We start from the raw sequence: 21,225 nt of genomic DNA, 5'->3' as shown, positions 1-21,225 counted from the left end.
GGTAACAGCAGCTACGTGACAGACAGCCACAGACACAGAAAACTTATGTCTCCCTTTTTCTATTTCTAGCACTGGTACGGCAAGGAATTTAATCTCTCCATGTCTCAGTTTACTTCTCTGTAAAACACACTTGGTACTGTTTCCTATTACTCCCAAAGCTATGGGAAGCTTACTGTACTCCAGATTCAGAAGCCATTTCCTTCTTCCTGGAAGAGCTGCCCCATGGGCCAGACCCTTGGCTTGATGAAATCAATGGGAACTTTACCCTCAATTTCAGCAACTGCAGGATCAACCTTCAAGCACAACGCAACAGAAACAACAGCAAATTCAAAGCAATGCTCACCACCGTACCTGTGCTAACATGTGCAATATAAAATGTATCTCAGAAGATGAACGCTTTTTTCTTTTCTTTTCTTTAAATGAATGCCATAGGCTCTTTTTCGGTAACTCTGTTCTGCCTCTGGAGGAGAGAGATTTATCTGCTTTGAAAGAATCCTACTAAGATCAAATCCGATGCCACAAAGGGCAAGATTTCTAAAAAAGTATTTCAACTACTCTAGTGGTGCATGTCAATAAAGAAGTAATGAAAAAAAGGCATAAATAAGGAAAACTGAAAAAACCACCCTCCAACACTCTAAATGCCAGAAATGTGAACTAATAATGTATCTGAGCTGGCTGAAGCCCCAATAAATAGGCAAACTTGAAGAAAGACCAAAATTACAAAAAGAAAGTTAAAGAGATATTAATGTCTGTAAAGACAGAGAAGACTTCAGCAACAGAAGTGCTGAGAAGCTGGCAGATGAAATAAAGGTGCAGGAAAAGCTGCATACAAATACTAAAGGACGTGCCCTATCCCACAGATCTCAAGCAGAAAAAAAGGAGGTAAACCAAACTCTCACAGTAATATATGCTAAGTTTTCATTGCACAAATATACACAAAATATACAAGCAAATGATGTATGTTAAATATATTAGGTAAGAAAAGCTATCTGAACCAAATACCTGTCAAACTGTCAAGGTTATACTATTTTTCACATACATTTTGTCCTCAACAATTACATCAAATTCATCTTCAAGAATGACAGACACTTGTGCAGTCAATCTTGTAACACAGATCTGAAAATGTAATATTTCATGCTATTCCATCAGTAATTCCACTGTATGCCAAAGCTGAAATGGACATTTGCTCCTAAAAGGTTCTCAGATTATGGTACCAAATGCATACATATCCTAAGTAACAGGATCTGCCCTAGGCAATTCTGAAGGACATACAGTTTTGTAAAAGAAATACAACGTTCATTTAATGATAATGGCAACAGCTATAAAAGCAGGCCTCAGTAGATGAGCAGACAATGTGTTAAACATGCTGAAATCTGAAAAACTATCAATCAGGTTCTGGCAAACTGTAGTTAGATGGTATTTCACCAACTTGATAAAAGTATCTGTAAAGTAGCACCACATCAGCTCAATTCAGTGGCAACACTCCTACCAGATTCAAGGGAGCCCATTTTCATTCCAGGGTTCATAATTATCTACTGGACTCCAATTCAACCAAAACATGAAGGCTTCTTTGCAATAGGACTACAGCACACTAAAAACATTGAAGACCTTTTAGGAAAAAGTATTTCTGTTAAATAGACTAATGTAACTTTATAATGTGGGTTACTGACTCTGGTCTGTATTTGGTAGATTTTTTTGGTATGTCACCAATTGAAGACTATGCCAATGTGCTTGTGCATGCATATTTAATAATTATATTCCTTGTGTTACACAGCATTCAGTGCTCTCATCACTGAGGATAATTTTCTATCCTGTTCACATTTGTGTAATTTCATAATTTTCCTCAGCATAATAGCATGCCTTTACAAAAACTGAGGAAGTTTGTATAAGCTGCTACCATGCAAAACCCCCAATATCATGAAAATTCCACAAGAAAATCACCTGATGGACATTTACAAACTATTCATGCTATATTTAATTTAAAATACCTTTCCATTCTCGAGAATATACTTGTCCATTACTGGAACAGGGGCAGGATAGTACGTTGATGTATTTGCTTCCTCACTGAAGGTCTTCTGTACCTCAGGTTCAGGCTCAATTGATTCTGGTTTTACTTTTTCAAGCTCAATGGCAGGTCCTAGACAGTTAAGAAAAGAGAGCTGTCTGCTATCCCAGAGAACATGAAATCAATCACTTCATCACCCATGGTTAGCATAAAATAACATATTAGTCGTGTCCTTTTCAAAGTTAGAAAGAGTCTAAACCAAAATCCTACTTCCGAACGTCAATAAATAAAAGCAGGATAAGTAACTCTGCTTTATAAATATGAAAATGTTTAATTTTAATTTAAATGTTTATTTTTATTCTTAAAGCATATGGACAATTACAGATATGGGTAAGATTGCTTCAGTGCACACCATGGAAATTATGTTAAAATGACACTGAAATTATAAACCAAAAGCAACAATAGTAATTCTTCAAATAAGAATTACTCTATATTTTCATAGAAACCTGTGTAATTTACTGGGATAATTATATAATTTATCCATATAGAATTACAAAATTTATAGAAATTTGAAATCTCTTTAGATTTAATATACCTCTGTTATAAATAGTGAGGATCTACAGAAATGCTATAAAGGAAACAGGCTTAGGCTACTTATGCTAAAGTATCATGCATAGAAAAAGTATCCAAGGTTAAAAAAACCCACATAAATTAGAATTTTGATTGTCCAATCCATCCAACACACTGGTTTTTATTTTTAATGTAATCAACAAAAATTAAGCACAGATTAAACAACAGAATAATATTAAGCATATGTTTGAGGCTTCAAAGGAGGATAATTATTTCGTCAGTCATCAACTTTTCTTTTCCAGATCAAACTTATAAAGCGTTCCTAAAAAGGCAGAAGAACAAAATAAAATAATTTGTGAACTGGATTTCATTATTCCATTCATTGCAGCGGTTAGACCAGAAGTCTATGAACAGGCTACGGCCCCAAGCCTATCATTGTCTCTTGATGTCTGCCTCTGGGCTCACGAGAAGCTCCAGCAGTCACTGAAGTTCCATGCAGGGACGGTGGTTTGTTAACACAGCAAAGTTGCCAGCTTAGACCCTGGACATCATGGTAATCGGCCATTTCCAAGAACTATAAGGATAAACTCACCCACTTGTAAGAACTATATTGTGCCAGGTTAGTGCCGAGAGTGCCACAGCACTCTGTAGCCCAACCTTGACATCTTCAACAAATGACAATTCAATCAATACTCAGGTCACCATCACGGTTCAGCATCCCTCCTCAGTGTTTGTACACATAGACCAAGCCCTGAATTGATCTAACTCTGCAAGTCAAGCTGGCACCAGAACTCATGTCTTGAGTCACGTATCTTAAATAGTTCCTGTACCTGGAACAAGTAAAGTATTCATTCCTCCTACTTTGCACAGTTTCATTTACAGATTATTTTACACTGATATCAGCATTTTGTCCATTGTCAGCATTTGACATTTATCCTATAGCTTATTCTACACCTACATAGCTAGCTAAATGTTCTCAGCTGACTGCCACTTGACACTCAGCAACAACTAAAAGTTGTCTTGCCAACTCAGACAACCCTACGCTGCAGTGCCACCACAGAGTGTCTTAAGAGCCATATGCAATGCAAGCATGGCGCAAATAGAGAAATCACAAAACAAAATACCTTTTGCATTATAATTTCATAGTAATCTTAATCAGCACTTCTACTATTATGTATATGCAACGGTACAACGAAGACTAATTAAACTTTCTACACTTGAGACTGCTAAACTGATTCACACTGGGGGAAAGACCTGGATGGATTAAACCACCCAAAGTCTGCACACACCTCAGTGAGGGCACACCCGAACAAGCAGATGCAGTGACGTAATTGCCAGTGTGAACTTAAGAAGTCATCTTTTAGCTGTTACTTCAAGAACACATTCTTCAACAAAGTGCTCTTTTGAGTTTTCTTATACTTTGAAAGTCACTTTGAGGAAGACACCAAAGTACAACCACCTTCTTCCTAGAAGGAAATGTTTATCTCAGTTTAAACACTTTCACTGGTTGCTATTTAGAAGTCTTTTACTGTTTGGTTTATAGTCATATATTGACACAGCTGGGACTTGGTTTCCAGAGCTCCCCAAGAAAAACAGCTGATTAAAGTCCACAATAACCATAGCTCTAACAGGTCAGAAAAACCTCTATTGCAATTCATGCTTTACTGCTTGCTTAGAAGTCACCAACAGAAAGGCTTTAAAACGTCTTCTTTTATATTCTACTCATTTTTTCTTCCCAAACAGAAATCTGCCTCTAACGACGTAGTCTTCACAGCTACTTTCACCAACTACTAAAGGCTGCATTTTCAGCCTGGCATGTTGTGCATTAGACATGCAACCCACATTATTGCCTTACTGCTAATGGGAGTTGTGTACCATGCACCATACTCTAAAAGTTTCCTCTCTTTGTAGCGCTCGTGCTCTGCATCTTATTTTAAAGATGATGAATGGGACATACAAAAATATATGCCACTATCTAAAGGCTTAATTAACAATGATAGTACTTATGTAATAAGGATCATAAAAAAAAAAAAAGACAATTCTTCAGAATGCAAAAAGGAAACAAATGTTTTATTGTAAAATCTTTCTCCTTCTGACTGTAAAGTTTCCACAATATCTGAGAGGCCAGCAACTTCAAATGAAGGATGAAGAGGTAGAAGGCTTCCCTTCATCACCTCTTTTCCTCAAAAATGCATCTTAGGCTACACGCTACTCAAAAACTACTAAATAAGCCAAAATAAATTAACTGATAAAGTGGTCAATATACATTTGTGAGCAGCAAGCTGTTTTCCCACATGGTCTACCAGAATCTGAAAGAAAACAACAGCAGTCTGAGAAAGGGAAATATTATATATATGGTACTTCCTGTACTCGTTACTTGATAGAAACCTTGGGACTTTTTTTACATCAAAAAGCCACACAAATCTCGAAAAGCTGAATAATAGTAATTCCTTACATGTGGTAAGATACAAATACCATTTCATTCTCCCTATTCTGGTGTCAGTCCCAAGACACTGTAAACTGGATCACTGAAATTAAACTGGGATTAAAAATAACCACCCAGGGCACCATGTGTGTGTTGATGAATGAATGTCAGTGAATGAAAGTGAATATACTCCCTGACTTTAGAGCAACACTAATTCTTAGCAATACAACATGAAAATGCAGTACTTCTCAGGGAGCGAACAACACCCAAACATTATCCCTGATACAACTTTACTACTTCTGGCCATATACAACCATAGTAAACAGCACAGATCTTACCCTGGAGACAACTATTTTTTTAAAGAAGTTATTGAAATTCTTATCTTTTGCAATCCAAAGATTATTTAAAGTTAGGCCTACAGGGAAGAGTCAGTGATTTAATTCTCTAAATCACCTTACTCTCTATTGATAAAAACAGGGCAAATTAGTGTGTTTTCAGGTGCAACAGAACAAAGACAAACTGCAAAGGCCTACAATTGCAGGGCTTCCTGATCCCAAAGTAGGCAAGGGAAAAAGAGGCTTTGGCTGCACACATTCTTCAGGGAGCTCAGGCGAGGGATACCGTAACCTCTTCCATGACAGTCATCGTGCTCCCCCACTGCTTTGGTCCCTAAAGCCCTGGTCAAATGCCTGCCTCCTCCAGGAAGGGATCTGTTGGGCAACAGCATATCAAAATCATTAGGAAGCTTCAATATATCCCCATGGATCAGTACTGATTTCACTACTGTCATTTGCCACATCTGCTTTCAAGGCTCTTTTAACACAAAGAGCAATTCAGTGTCACCATGTGGAAGATTAAGAGCCTCACTCTTCCCACAAGAGTGGCTCAAGTTTAGTAGCAGAGGTGAAGGCCTAGGTCTAAAGCAGAATACATTGACTTCTAGCTTCTCACCGAAATCAACATATTGATGGTAAATTAGGAGACTGAATACTTGACTGAATGTTAGCTCAAGAGGCTGTTCTATATTTGATCTGCAAGTTTAAAATGGCAACAGGCACGCGTTTCCCACAGCTGCAATTCATCAGCACAAAACAGCTGTCATCTCATGCAAAGAAATCAGAAGTCTCTAAGGTGAAACAGAAATGCAATTAGTTTGCATTAAGTCCAGCCTGCTAGAAGTGCAGCGTAACATAAATTACATGTAATTTGAAACTCTAGGTTTAAGAGATCGCTGCAACAACTGAAGATGAATTCAGGATGTAATCTATTTTCTGAACAATTTTCACAGATTATTCACATACCCAAACACACCTCATTTATAAGCTGGAAAAGTAAGGAAGACTAAAGAAGTCTTCACATATCTGTTTCTTGATTAAAAGTAGCACTTTTTCATACTGTCATCAGACTCCCTAATTTATAATTTGCTGAAGATGTCTCCCTTTCTAATCATTTATAAATTTTGTACTGATCTTTCTAGAATCTGGTCGCTTCTCTACTGTGAATGAGGCTACAAGGAAAGGCAAGAGATATCAGCGGTTAATACACTGAGTCTTAGGAAACACACACCCTGTGAAAGACAGAGCCCGTAGGGCCAAATTCTACCTTTGTCATCCATTAAAAGTTCCATATAAGTAATAACAACAAGGGATTTTTTTGGAAGTTACCCATAATTCATATTTGTCCAGGTATGTGATTAAATTAAAAGAACTTGTCTTCAAGGTAATCGAGATTTATTTTCAGTTGTAAAGCAGGTGCCAGACTGATACAATGGAAATTCAAGCCCAGTATTCAGAGAAGATTCAGCATTTTTTCGAAGAGGTTTAGGTTTTTGGTGTTTTGTTGGTTTCTTTTTTTCCTTTTTTCTTTTTTTCTTTTTCTTCTAAGCTTTCTTGATTTGGCTCAAGTAAAAAATGCATCCCTTCTTTCTTAAAGTGAAAGAAATGAGACAGAATTCAGAAGCTGTCTTCATTTCATTGCTGGTCTCACCACTCAAATTGCTGTCAAGTCTACCAACTAAATTGGTATTTTACGCTGTTCAGCCCCATTGCCTACTAACATCTGGCTGGTGCTCCATTCACATAAATTCCAGCTAACTACTTGCAGATGAAGAAACATCTTTCCATCCAAGGAAAATTTTAGAAAGCTCAGTGGAATCTACTGCCAACCACATCGTGTTTTTCAGAGTGTGGAAACCTTGCCTATTTTGTTTTATTTAAAAAGTTAACTAGAATGTTTATAATAAGTAATGACATTTTAATTATGCACAGTGTAACAATGATGAGCATTCACAATCAAACACCCAGTTTAAATCGTCAGACGCTACTTTGAGAACCTGGCTCCAAACTTGCGGGCACACCTTAACACATGCTACAGCACAGGCACATGCTCTCTTGGGTTCAGGTTTGTATGTGAATGTAACTCAGACCCACATGCAAATTACATGCACTCGTTCAAGTCAAGTAGAAGAGCCAATATCCAATTTACATGCAAAAATTAAGTTTCCAGATACACAAAGGCAGACATAAGAAACAGCATGCTAAGTTTGGATGCACAAATTTTAACCAAGTTTCAGTCACCGAGCAAATCTTCAACACAGCAGTACCATATTCTAATAGCAAATAAATATAAATTAGTAAAATATTTGAAGGTATTCCAAGGGTACCATCTTCAATGAAAAGGATGAACTTTTTATTTTGTCTTTTTTCCCATTTATTCCAACATAATGGTTAAATAATTGTTATAAACCAAAACAAATGAGCAACTGACTCAAGATACGTAAAATTTAAATCCAAATTACACAAACCTGCATTTTGTAACAAGTGTTGATAAACGGGACACTAATATAAAAAGTTTTTTTAATTACTCTTTAACAACCCATTATTTTTCAAATAGCACGGCTGTTTAAAGCCACTGCTAAAGAAGTCCAGGAATATATCACATTCTAATGAGCTACTAATGGGAAGAGGGGGCAGAAAACGGAAGGTAAAACAGTCACTTACATAACAATAAACAAAATCCCTAACTGAAAAGAATAAAATAGATTTAGCCCAAATATTCATTCCACTGCCTTTTCTTTCTTCTTTTCTTTCTTTTTAAACTGGAACATATTGGTGTATTTTGCAGATGACGCTTTATTATCTTTTTCAGCATATACTGGAAGGTCAGAGACTCTTTAAAATACAGCTGCTTAAAACGGAACTCTGATTCAACCATACCAGCACAAAGACCTCTACTATCATTAAAGAAAAACCCAGACGTACATAGCATACAAATTCGACACATATTGTACAGCCACAGCAGAAAACCCTTTTAACATTCAATGTCCAGTTTAACAACCACTGCTATTCTTCAAATACGTTTCCATTACTATTGAACACACTTGCAAAATTCATTAAAACTAGTCCCATTTAAGTCCGGCACTTACCACTACCTAGTCTTAGAAGCAGTACATCCTGGAGTCTCCTGTTCAAGTCTCTGAGCTCTTTCATTTCTGACACGAGTGCCCCATACTCCTTTAGCTTCTTTGCCTGTTGCACAAGCTGTCTCCGCGTTCTCTCAAGCTCCTGTTGAATGTGTCTCATTTCTTCTTGTTGCTGTTGGTAACTCCTCAGCAATTCTTCATACAGAATCCGAGGAACTACAGCATCGTCCATGTTGTTCATGCTTTCTGAAGTCTCCATAAAAGCCTCCTCAGGGCTGGAAGTATTACTGAGACTCATCCCATTCTGTTTTTCAAGGCGAGCAACAACTGCTTCAATGCTTTTGTGCGTACCTTCACTTTGTTTCCTCCCATCTTGTCTCTGCATGTTACAATAAAAAATAAATAAATTAGGAGAGCAGTAAGATGTAATACAAATTGGGAACCATTAATACCATCTTGTTTTCCAAAAAAAGCAAGACAAAGTCTGCCTGCAAAAATGTTTTGCCTAATAGATTCTTGTGGATATACATCATAACTATCATGCACACGTAATTCAGCTAAATGCATATACAAACTTCTGAGGCAGTTAAAGGCCTTTCTTTCTGCATTTGTGCAACACTTGCAAGCTGAGTGTATATAGGTCACTTGATTCCGTATACAAAGATAATGAATGTATTTAAAAAAAAAAAGTGGATCTGGATCTCTCTTCCTCAAAGTTTACCCCTAACATTTAGATTTCCGACAGCAATTGATTTTCTGATAAGTAAGAGAAAGAATCAGCTATGTGCTACATTTGTCACCTGTAATGACATCAGAGATGAAAGCGGCATACCATACAAAGCTGTTTTGTGAACAGAGGGCTTGTCCTTCCCGCACTTTGGGAGACAAAACCTTCTCTGACTATTCCTCTAGCACGTTCACCCAACTGCCTGATGCAGGTGACTGAGTTAACACTATCAGCAAACACTGAAAGGGAATTGAAAACACAGAAGCTGGAGACAGAATATATCATCCAGTCTCATCTTCGTGAACAACTGATTCCTTCTATATTAGCACTGCATTGCAGAGGCTTCATCTCCTTTGAACTCTCAGCAGAAATTTACCTTCAGTCATCTGCACAAACCCTACAGATTAAAGCACACCTCTTTTATGGGGCCTGGATAGCGGTATTAAAATGTGAAAGTACAGCTAAAAGTCACTAAGTTTTATTGGCCAAATATGGAAAAAGTATTTGAACTTCCAAGCAACTGCAAGGAAAGCAAATGTAGCTCATAGGTTAGAGACAAGAAGCTAACACTATCAATTCCCATACCGCCATATCCATGAGTAATGTGGCAGAAAATGAGATTATTTGATGTTACGCCTGCTCCACGCATGTTCTTAAAAAAAAAAACAAAACAACCAAAAAAACCCACCAAAGCTGGCCCGCCATAAGGAAATGTACTAGTATCATTCCTGCAGCTGCAAAACACATGAAGCCACAGAGCAGTATTTTATTCTGAAGGTTGGCAGACTTTTAAAGAAATCATTCGATATCAAAAAATAAATACATTTACAGAGTGAGTTTCTGGCATCTGGACCTAAAAAGGCAACTGGCAGTTATAATGGAGGGATGCAGTCCTGTCAATTTGTCTTCTCACCCACTGCTGTAGTTGGGAAGTCTCAGAGCACCCCTTCCAATTCCAAACAAGCAGCGCGCAATAGGTCAAGAGTGCCACCAAGAACAGCTGCTCAACATTCATGTAACTGGTGACTTTTAAAGCATTCTGGGCCAAAGTGGAAGAGCATTGGTCCAAAAATCTCAGATGGCAATTAAACTGTGCAGACGGAATAAACAGGAAAATGTTTGATTGCACATGAATCAGGTTTTGAAAACCCGTACCCCACCCCCACACACAATTTGACCCAATTTCACCAAACACAGTGTTTTAAGGGGATCAAAAGCAGGCCTGGAATTCTTAAGCTATGACGTCTGTATATGCCCCAAGCACTTCCAAAAAAAAAAAAAAAAAGAAAAAAAGGAAAGGGGGGGAAAAGAAAAAAAAAAAAAAAGGAAATACTTCAGTACCTTACTGTGTCTAAGCTCCACATCTTCTTCCCCATAATCTGTAACCTCCCCAGCTTCTTCTACGTGATTGAGAGAGAGTTTGGGGATTTTAATTTTCTTCTGCATCACACTGTTCTCAAGGTCAGTTTTGTCCTCTAAAATGTATATTAAAAATAAAATTTTGTTACATTAATCAGTGTTCTTACTTCCAAATACTACATGACTTAGGCAAGACCAGTTAAAAAAAGACTTCCCATGCTTCAATCCCCTCATAATACTATGATCAAATTAATCCATGGTGTAACTCAGCTGATGCCCACTGACAATTCTAGAGTTTCAACAGGGGATCAATCTGGCCAAACACAAGAATAAATATTGTAAAATGCCAAGCTAAATTCATGTGAGTGATCAAAAGTGTTAAGGAGTAGCTTGTACTATCACTAAAATAAGAGTTAAAGATGCTGTAAATAAAACAACTTCCTAAAAACCATCTGTATTGCTTCAAATTATGTTTACCAACAGTGTTTTCATATTCATAATCTGTTCCTGCAGTTCAAACTCTGCTTAGGTTTAAAGTGAAAATAAACTTGGTAATTCATCCTATACTCTAACCATCATCTGTCAGCAGTACAGATCTATTTGCACACATGGCAGATTCTGCTGTTCTGCAAAGTGCAGGGCTAGAAAAGGGGATGCTGCAGGACAGGTTGAAAGGGCATTACTGAAAAGTTGCATATGGACCAAATGTGTAACAAAATTGCTATATGACCCCTATTTCATTAGTTAATGGTACTAATCCTTTTCCTTTAGATACACAAAGCCAATAAATGGTTATATTAATTTTTGAATCTCATAAAAACATTGAAGTAAAATATTTTCAAGTCTGAAACATTCTAACATATCTCAAAATTAAGTATTTCAAAACATTATGAAAACAAGTTTGAAATATTTTAATATTCTTGAAAAGCTACAGAGGGGACAGGGAATCACGAGTATAGTCTCCCAAAATGTGCCTGTGTTCCATAAAATTCTTGCAGAGCAGACAAGGTCTTAAAAGATTCACAAGCTTCGCTACCTGTTCAAGACATTGACAAGGAGAAATGCATTTAAACTCTGAAGTGTCGTCTTCGTACATTGAAAGCTTATTCATAAGAAAACATTTTGAGTCTTCTTATCCACCTGCAAACAGTATTTCACAAAGTGTCCCATGAATATTTTTGAAAGTGCCAATGAGGATGTCATTTGTGAGTGCTTAGTTGCATTGACTTTTGCTGTCTCAAATTAGCATCTCTCCACAGGACCTCAAAATGGTTAGTGTTGACAGTGTAGAAAAGGGAAACAAAGGTAAATCACTGTTTAATGAGGAGCAAGGCATTCATTAGAAATGAATTACACAGATGAATGCAATTCATTTTGTTACAGATAGAAATGGATCTCTTGTAGGCAAATGGTGATATTACAGCCCAAGGCTATGTAAAGAGAATAGGCACAGAACATGCAGAATAAGACATTAGACAACCTGAAATGAAATGCAGATGGTAGCAATAAATACTAAGACAGATGCAAAAAGAAACAAACAACAAAAAACAGCTAGGCTTATTTTAGATCATTCTCCATTCCCCAGAGCATCACGGATGCTTATCCCAGTAAAACAAAATGGCAATCCAACTGTTTCAGTTTTGAAAAATAAACCCCTACGTTTTCATTTATCTGGAAAATGTAGGTTCATCAGAAAAGTGAGATAACCTAATTCTACTGTCAGAGAGCAGAGACGAAAATGAGAGCCCTCTTCTTAGAAAAAAAATACAAATTTACAGACTAAAGGACAGACTGATGGGTATTGGTATCTTCTTGGAAGGACAGAAATTTAGGAATAAATCCATATTGAATGAAACAAACAAACAAACAAACAACTTTTTCAGTGACTATGTATTTTGGAGTATCTGATAGATTGAGGAATCCTGTGCTAAAATAAGTTCTTACAGTTCCTTAGAGGAAGAGCAGCACATGCATACTGCAGAGCCAGCTTCTCTATACTGCTTTGCCAAATTATCTTCCACAGAACGTGCAGATGAACTCCTTCTACATTTAAAGAATGCAGATCAATTTCTACGCTCTGAAATAACCCTTGGCCTCACAACAAGATGGACACAATCCAGTTACTTCACATAGTTAAAAAAATTGTCTGCTGTCAACTAGCTGAGGTCACCAGTAGCCAGAACCCCATGCAAACTGGAAACGGACACCAGCCATCCTTCCCATGGCCAGGGAAAAGTAAGTTTTGAAACACTCGTGGAAAGGGGTCACAGAGGAGTAAGCACACTACAAGTGCAGACTACAGTGGAAGTCAGCAAATACTTTCCAACGAATAAAACAACATTAAAATAAAAACAACTTGGAAGAAGATAAATATTTATCTTTTGATTTTGGCTTTTTATTTTAAGTCAATTTATAAAGGTTATGAACACATTTTATGCACTGAACAACAGAAATGAAAGAAAATACTTAGTTTGGGGTCAAATAAAACAATGCAAATTATCAGAATTCTTCATTCTCTCCATTCCCCTCCCAATTTCTCAGTTTGCCTATGAAATCTATGTTTGCAAAACTTCACTGGTGGACTGAAGGTAAAAGTTTATTTATATACACCCTTACAGATGCTTAGTTTATACATTATTGGTGTGTAGCTATCAACACTGTTCTCTTTCATGTCTGGCAAACCTTTTTATTTGACTTTTTGATTTTACTGCTTATCCTGTAAATGAATCAGTAAGTTGAAGAAAGGAACTCTTTTCTCCCCACACAAAATTTGAAGACATAATGGTGAAAATTCATATAAGTTAAAGCTCAGGAATTTTTAATTTAGTCAATGAGCAAATAATTTTATGTTCCTCTGCCTTCCAACAACAATATGTATAATATTTTCTTACATATGCTCTGGGCTTTGTAGGCCTATTTATACCTAACACAATTCATCTAGTGTGTTGGATATGAAAAGGCCTTTTGTTTTTCTTTTTTTTTAAAGTGCATTTCTAACCTCTGTTGTCTTCTACATTAGCTGCAGATAGAGCCAGAAAAATCTCATTCTGAATTTGAGGCTAATGCTGGAGTACTGGCTCTTGTTCTGTAAATATTAATGGAATTTGGGAAGGGGCGGGAGGGAGTGAGAGGAGACCAGGGGGAGGGGTAGGAGAAACATGAACGTTAATTTAGAGCAGTTCTTCTTAGGACTCTCCGTCTGTTGTTGTGCCAGCCTACACAAGACAGGTACAAAAGAAGAATCCAGCAAAAAGCAAAACAGACACGATTTTGAGCCAGAAGAAAACCAGGATACGAACCGAACGGCTGGACAAGCTGCAGTTCAGTGCCTGAAGCTACAGAACACTGGGAGAGAGAAGGGCAGTCCTAGAAACGTTGTAGCTCAGCGCCTCATTTTATAATGATGCAAAGCGTTTGTCTGGACTTTGTCCCCAGTCATTTAAACCTTGCTACAAGTTAAAAATTATACCTTCCCTTAGGTGGACATGATCAGATTGTCATAAAGTTGTGTCTCTTGTTTTTCCTATATGTGGCATAAGTGGTTCAGTGACACCGGCTACTGAAAGCTAGCACTTAACACACCTAATTGGGTACTTGTAACAAAATATGCAGGGTAGAAGCACTATACAAGAATGGACAGCATTGATGCCCTCTGTCCTTTAAGAAGGGACATTCTGGAAGACACATGTAAATTAGGAAAAATTGCTTTTGTGCACAGTAGTCATAATGCCAGACAGAGAACATGGTATTCTGTGATTCGATATACAGACTAAAGCATGCTGGAATAACTGTACTCCAGGAAAAGGTCAGATTTAGAGAGATCTTGCCAGTCACTCCACAAGGTACTGAGGTACGGGGCTCAAGAGCCAGTGCACATGATAGCATCTCTCCCCATAGAGTCATCTACCAAAGTTGTTCAGGTAGTAAGAAGAAAACAAACTGCTGAGAAATTTCATTGTTGCTGGGAAGACATTTGGCCTCAGCAGTGCTGAAAGAAAAGCCAAAAAAGCAACCCTGCATTAGAGAATCTGTATCAACTAGAAAAGGATAAACTGTTCCTGGAATGTTTTCTTCAGTCAGGCCTTCGTTTCAGTGTCAGGATGGGTGGATCCAGGCCAAAAAGTAATAGCTTTAAGTCTAGAGCAGCGGGGAACCGAGGCAGACAAAGTGACTTTTACAGGGCAGGAAGCGAGTTGGTTAAATTCAAGTAGAAATATGTTAGTGCTCTAAAATTGAAAACCCTTTCACGCAATGTAGAATAAAGCTATGGAAATCTCAAAGTCTCCTTAAAACATTCCTTACTTTCTAATTTAGAAGTAAGGACTGAGCAAACTAATCCCTTCAAAAAATAGTTCAAACGCTGATTTTTTTTCCACCTTTGGAGTAAAAGCTGGAAAAAGAGAGGAAGAGAGCTCTGCACTCCAAATGGATGAGGGATGGCCGGTCTGGGATCAGTCCAAATAGGGACTGGCAATGCTATAAATCTTAAAATAATAAAACGAAAGAACTTTGAGCAAAACTCGTCCTTCCCCTAAGCCTTCAAAAAAATTCCACCCCTTGTGAAAAATGATATACTGACAGATGAAAAAATTTACCATCACCCTTCCCACTTCCAGGCATATACCCAACACATATGGGCAACGCCTGTACAAAATTCCCCCCACACTGCTGCACTGACCTGTTTCGCTACTGATTTAGCCAGGTTGCTTCTACAGAGCAGAGTGTCACCTGCCTCGGCAGGTTGTGCATCGGCTACAGTTCTAAAGTAAAAGACACTTAAGAACCAAAGCAAAAAACCCACAACCAAAGGTATACTTGGTGCTTCAAAGCAAATACACAGACCAAGCATGACAGGGCATGGATTCCTAAGTGCCGCTTAAACAGAAATAAACAATAATCAATATTGCTGTGACTGAAAAGGAAAACAGCATGATAGTACAAAAAAAAAGGGGGGGGGCGGGGAGCCACCTAGTTTATTTGAAACTAGAAAAAAAAAATTATAAATTACTTTCTTAGCTAATTTAATGCAAACATTAAAGAAGGACTTTCACAGGAAGAACAGAAGAGATTTCAGAAAATGTAATGATCCTGCAGGCTCAGAAGATACTCAGGATACAGAGGAAGAAAAACTCATCTCATAAAAAATCTCTCTCAGCTAGCAGTACACTGAGATTAAGACCACTACCAAAGAAGAAGCAACTCAGAATGACAGTAACAGACAACAAAGGATAATGGACAGCAGTAGAAATGCAAAAGTTAGTTGAAGAGGACAGGTGCCACCAAACTTGATGCAGCTAAAAGGAGGGGTTGTGTGCAAAAGAGGGTTCAACTGGGTGCTGGCACAGTCAATTCAGGATTTGAATAGTATAATTTACTACATTGTTTTGCACTTTTTTGCAGACTAGGAGAGCTTTATTGGAAGGACAGAGAAAAAGAGATTACAGACTTAAACACAGGGCACAGTGAAAACACTACATGAAGTATATTTAGTTGGACAGAAAGGTAAAGCTGGGTGTAAGCAACAAAGCAGATGAAGAAGAATAAGAGACAGCAAGACTTTGGGTTGGGAATGACAGAAAAGATTTTTTCCCCTCCCCACTCTAAAATCGAGAGAAACAGACAAAAATGGTGGGAAAATATGTTGGGCCATCCTAAGCATAAGCTGAAAGAAAGATTTCTGTGTAAGAATGTCAAAGGGAAGCTGACAACAAATTTAAGTGAGAAAAGTTAGGAGTAAAAAGGTAGAGCTGAGAGTTGCCATCATCTGGGCTAGCATCACCCCCAAAAATTTAAGAACTAAATAGCCCTGCACCACTTCCCCAGAAAGAGAAGATGACAATAAACACACAAGCAAGTGACTAGAAGAATGTCTTCAGAACAAAAATAAGAGTAAGCAAAGAAGTCAGGAAAGAACAACATATCAAGTGGCACAGTGACAGGCAGGGCCAATAAGCACGTGAAGGTGAAGACATGCTCTTGAGGAACTGGCCAAAAAGGCTGTTAAATCTTGTGAAGTGAATTTCAATTAAGTGTAAAGAATAGGAAACAGAGTGAAAATAATTCGTAATCAAATTGGGAAAAGGCAAGGTAGAAAGGTCTTAAACTACTGCTTGACAGGTTTAGAGATGATGAGCAAGAAGGATGATGTGCCAGAAGCCTGAATCAAGACTGCTCACTGATGATGGAGAGAAAGCCACACCTGTTTTGCACAACAGCACTAAAGAATGAAGAGAAAGATTAAGGAGCCAAACTCCTACACAAGCAGAGGACAGAGTATATAAACAACTTCTATCTCCAAGTTCTGTCTGAAGTCCTACATCAAGACTGGCTCTCCCTCATTAATATTCAGTACAGTAATACAAGTAAATTCACAGAGCACGGACCTGCTACTGCTCTCACAAAAACCAGATCTACCACGCCAGCTACTGAAGGAACAAATGTTGAGGTTTACACGCACACTTTTTCCTCCAGTGGAACAACAGAGATATTCAGTTTAATGCTGCTAGGAGTGAGAGTTTTTTGATATGGACCCCCATTTGTAGTCAAATTTCTAATGCATATTAAGACATTCAAATATTTTGTAACATTCTCCTTTTGCACGTGCTCATTTATCAGCCGATTGTTCAGATTTACTGAGTATCAGCCCAGATGTAAGTCAGACCTGTGCTGCAAGAAAAACTTAACTATATCTTCTTTCTTATTTTCCATTATTAATATGAAATCTATTTCTTAACTCAAAAGTTAATACAAAGTCTCTTCAAAAATAATTAACCAAAAGCAACATGGCTCAAAACTAAAACTCTGATAGAAATAATAATAATTATTTTATTCTTTGTCAGCAAAACTCTCCCTTCCATTTAACTTTTAGTGGTATTAGAAGAGTGTTTGTCTGCAGTAGAAACTGATGGAGCTGGAAGATCAAGTAAAGACAAGACATTATGCTGAGAAACAGGAAATCATGCACTTTACAAGACTGAGGACAGTTTTAATCCTGGATCCCAATATTTACTTAAAAATACTGACCTTGAATAACTCAACCTTTCCATCTTACTGTCCCCATCTACCCCACTGAAGTGTTGTGCAGATTTGTTAGTATTTGTACAATACTCTGAACACGTCTAACACAAAGGATTATAGCTATTATGGAATAACTCTCTTAATCCTTTCTGAAACAAATACAATAATACAATATTACCATTAAATTAAAAAGAAGAAACCCTGAAAACAAGTAGGATGTTAAAATGGTATCTTTTAAATCTTTTCTCTGTACCTGCATATGAAACTCAACTATGGGGATTATTTTTCAGAAGTTTGAACATGATAAATATTTTACAAAAAACTATTTATAAGAAAAGCTATTACTTTCTTTAAAAGTTCAAAAGTTCATTTAAACAGATCATCAATCTCCATGACAGCTACAATTTGTCAATCTGGCTGCCCTGACCAGTCAGTCTGTATCGTACTGTAAAATTATATTAGGACCAAACCCTGATTATGATTTCATGATCACAAAGGCCACAAAGCCATGGAGATATTGCCTACCAGTTATTCAGCAGATAAAGCAGATAAAGCAGCAGCCTGCAGGGAACACTCGAGGAAGCCTCCTCAACTATCTCTGCCCAAGGAATAAGCTTGCTGTGGAAATAGTGGGTAGATTTATACATTTTTTAGTTTACATACAAAAATTACGATGTGGTTCAGCCTCTACTATTTTTAAAGGGTTTCTTTAAAAAAAAGCAAATAATCAACTGACTGGCACTTAGGCAATCCACTGGAAAAAATGTTTTACTGTTAAATTATGAACATAAAAACATTAACTTACTTTTTTCCCCTTTTCACTCCCCTGCAAATTTTAGCATATTTTAATTAGCAAGTGTTAGTTACCATAGCTACCATAACCATACTAACTTTGAAGTCAATTTTATTAAAATCCTGAAATTCATACTTTTATTGTATCATAGTTAAGCTTATACAACATTTACAAGTATAACTGGTGTTATGTGGTGCAACGTATGTACTAAGACCAAGAGAAATAACAACAGTGCGGGTCACCTGTATGTCTTTATGTCATAAAAATAAATAAATAAGTGACTTCTGACTATTAGGGTGAAGCAAAAAGCAAATGTGACAGAGGAACAAGCAGGTCAATTGAGAAGGGTTTAAGACCAAAAAAAATATATACTTATTTCCAGAATAAGCAGAGTGATACAGGAAAAGAGAAAACTAAATATAAGGGTAAAATCTTCTTGCCCAGATAAATCCAAGCTTTTTAATTCCTTTTTACTGGCACTTCATCCTGCTGATGACATATAACCATCACCACTATCATAAGGGTTACTCCAAGCCACTACTTACCAGCTACAGTTTTAAAAGTTCCAATTTTTTTTTGCTGCTGCCACTTAAGCTTTGTGCGAATGTGCCGTATTAAGACTTCAACGCTGAACAAACAGAAATGACACAAAACCACCCAAAAATTGTGCGTTTGTACAAGCCCTTCATATCTCAGATATGCTCCTACAGTAGAATTTAGAAGAAGGGGAAAAAAACCCCATGCTTCATTTAAAAGAATTAAAAATAAACCAGAAATGGATCAAACACAAAATGAGTGTGAAACTTAGCTTTAAATATTCTTTATGAATACTGCCACACTTGTATTCAGGACTATATTTAAGAGTGTGATGTAGTTACTCTGTTACACAAAATGATTTGGTGAAGGTCTGTATACAGCCAGATCTTTCCCCTGGTAAAAAGGTAACACAACAGTAGCATGCCAGTTAAGTATCTGACAAAGTAGGCCACGCACCTCAAATATCACACTAGAAAGTTTAAAAAAAATTTTTAAAAAATTTTTTAAAAAATCATATTTTGAACAAGGTTATTTCAGCACTGCGTAATCTGCTGGGCTTACTTTCTCTCAATGACCACAGAGGGCCATTCGCGTGGCAAGACCCAATGCCCACGTACAGCAGATAGACCGCACAGTTAGGAAGGGCTGGACTTGCTGCTCAAGGGCAGCGACACAGAAGCTCGTTCACAGGTACTCCAGAACTATCCCAGGAAAAATAAAACAAATTAGAAAGAGTCTGTGAGGAACCACTACCACTACTGGAAGGCTTCCTACAGCCTCCTCTTGGTGCTTCTTTACTCAGGGCAACACTCGGGATCACCCAAGAAGCTGTTGCACACCTTTTGATTTTTTTGCTGGTGCCACTTATCCCCAGGTCCCTGTCACACACCATATGAGTTGCATATCATGGTAGGGGATAGACCTAGAGCTTTCTAGGAACAAAGAGTTAGCAAATGCTGTCCCTGCCACAATAGTTCATTCAGTCTACAGACTGCCCTGGGAAAGGAAATGCAACATGTGGGCTATGTATGAACATAGGATTGAGCATGGGTACACAGTGGCCGCAGCTATGACCTGCTCTACGTACTCCAACTCCCCAAGCTGTCTGAATAGCACAAGGAAAAAAAATGCACAAAGATGCACAAGACTACAGAAATACCAATAAAAGCTTCACCTTAATGTTATACATCAAGACCGCTTCCTGACCTAAATCTTACGTATTCCTGATATAATCCAAGATCTCATCTTGTAAATTTTCACCTATTCCAGCACTTGACAAAGGGTCTTTCCTCCATCAGCTATCCATATCGAAGAAACCTGCTTCAACTTCTTAGTGCGTATCCACCCTCAACCTTACTCAAAACTCAGTCCTAGAATCATTTAATTTAAAATTGTTCTGGGCACAGAGATTTTACATCTTTCTGAAATACACAGCAAATTACCTCACCATGAGCTGTACAGGCTTTTAAAGATTTAAAAAATCGCCTAACCTATTTTCATAAGAAGTGGAGCGTAACATTTTATAAAGGGGCAAGAAAAAATATGGATGCACACAGGTATTAACACGTCTGCTGTGGTAGCTAGGGAATTGCCGTGAGAATCTGATGGAGATGCATTTGTTATGATTGTGTGGGTGGGAAATGTCGAGGGCAGCAGCTAGAGAGAACAATTATTTACTGTAGTCAGGAAAGAATGCCTCCAATTAGAAGATAGTCACTATTAACTTGTTAACATAGCCCGAAGAAGTGAACTTTAAAAAGTCTCTGAACCTCAGTTCATTCCACCCAATACTCATTGCTTTGCAAAGCAAGAAAAGGTTCCAACAGGGTCACCTAAGGATCATGCTAGCTCCTATAAAGTGCATATGCTTATAGACAAAATTCTGCTAGTGACTATATTGGACAAATGTGAAAAAGTTGCAAGCAGCACACGTATTTCAAGAAGAGGGACCAGAAAAACAGCTTTTCAGCATTTTGAGGAGAGGACAGAAAAGAAGAAAAAACGAAGAGTGTGGATGATCACAAAGACAGACTCAAACTCTTCCTGAAAAGCCGTCTACTGTTTTTGTATTCTCAGCGAGACAGACCAGTTAACATGCTACCTCAAAAAGCTGCTATATAGCGAAACTCTAGTTTGCTGAGCTATACTTTCCTTTCCAAACGTAAATAAAATTATTCCTTTATTATTACATAACTTCAGTTGCCTGTTACCCAAATGCTGAACTTGTTATGGCACAAAATATTCATTTTAATATGCCTTCTATGGCTTGAAGGTCTAGAACTGTCTTAGTCGGGGGTTAACCTGTCCGGTTTGAGCCCTAGTCTTTGGCTAACTTTTGAAAAAAATCGAAGGTTCCCCGGCCAACACCGCT

At 37.6% G+C, this 21,225-nt stretch overlaps 2 protein-coding genes across 5 annotated transcripts in view; both read right to left on the bottom strand.

Moving 5' to 3' along the window:
• The window catches only part of AGBL4 (AGBL carboxypeptidase 4), a 988,954-nt gene that overhangs the window by 377,061 nt on the left and 590,668 nt on the right, over positions 1–21,225 (bottom strand). The gene's annotated exons all lie outside the window — the stretch shown is intronic.
• The window catches only part of BEND5 (BEN domain containing 5), a 32,442-nt gene that overhangs the window by 7,212 nt on the left and 4,005 nt on the right, over positions 1–21,225 (bottom strand). For 2 of the 4 annotated variants that reach the window (XM_072867868.1, XM_072867870.1), the window contains exons 2-4: positions 10,490–10,623; positions 8,425–8,800; positions 1,989–2,137 (exon numbers count right to left, since the gene is read on the bottom strand). In XM_072867868.1, coding sequence (XP_072723969.1) covers positions 1,989–2,137; positions 8,425–8,800; positions 10,490–10,623 — 659 coding nt within the window. The remainder of the gene's footprint in view (positions 1–1,988; positions 2,138–8,424; positions 8,801–10,489; positions 10,624–21,225) is intronic. The other 2 variants (XM_072867869.1, XM_072867871.1) reach the window with 2 other exon arrangements.

This window comes from Ciconia boyciana, chromosome 7, assembly GCF_034638445.1.
Source record: "Ciconia boyciana chromosome 7, ASM3463844v1, whole genome shotgun sequence".
In the NCBI taxonomy this organism is placed as follows: domain Eukaryota; kingdom Metazoa; phylum Chordata; class Aves; order Ciconiiformes; family Ciconiidae; genus Ciconia; species Ciconia boyciana.
Note: the sequence above shows the minus strand (reverse complement) of the source record. Positions and strands in the feature narration are given on the sequence as shown.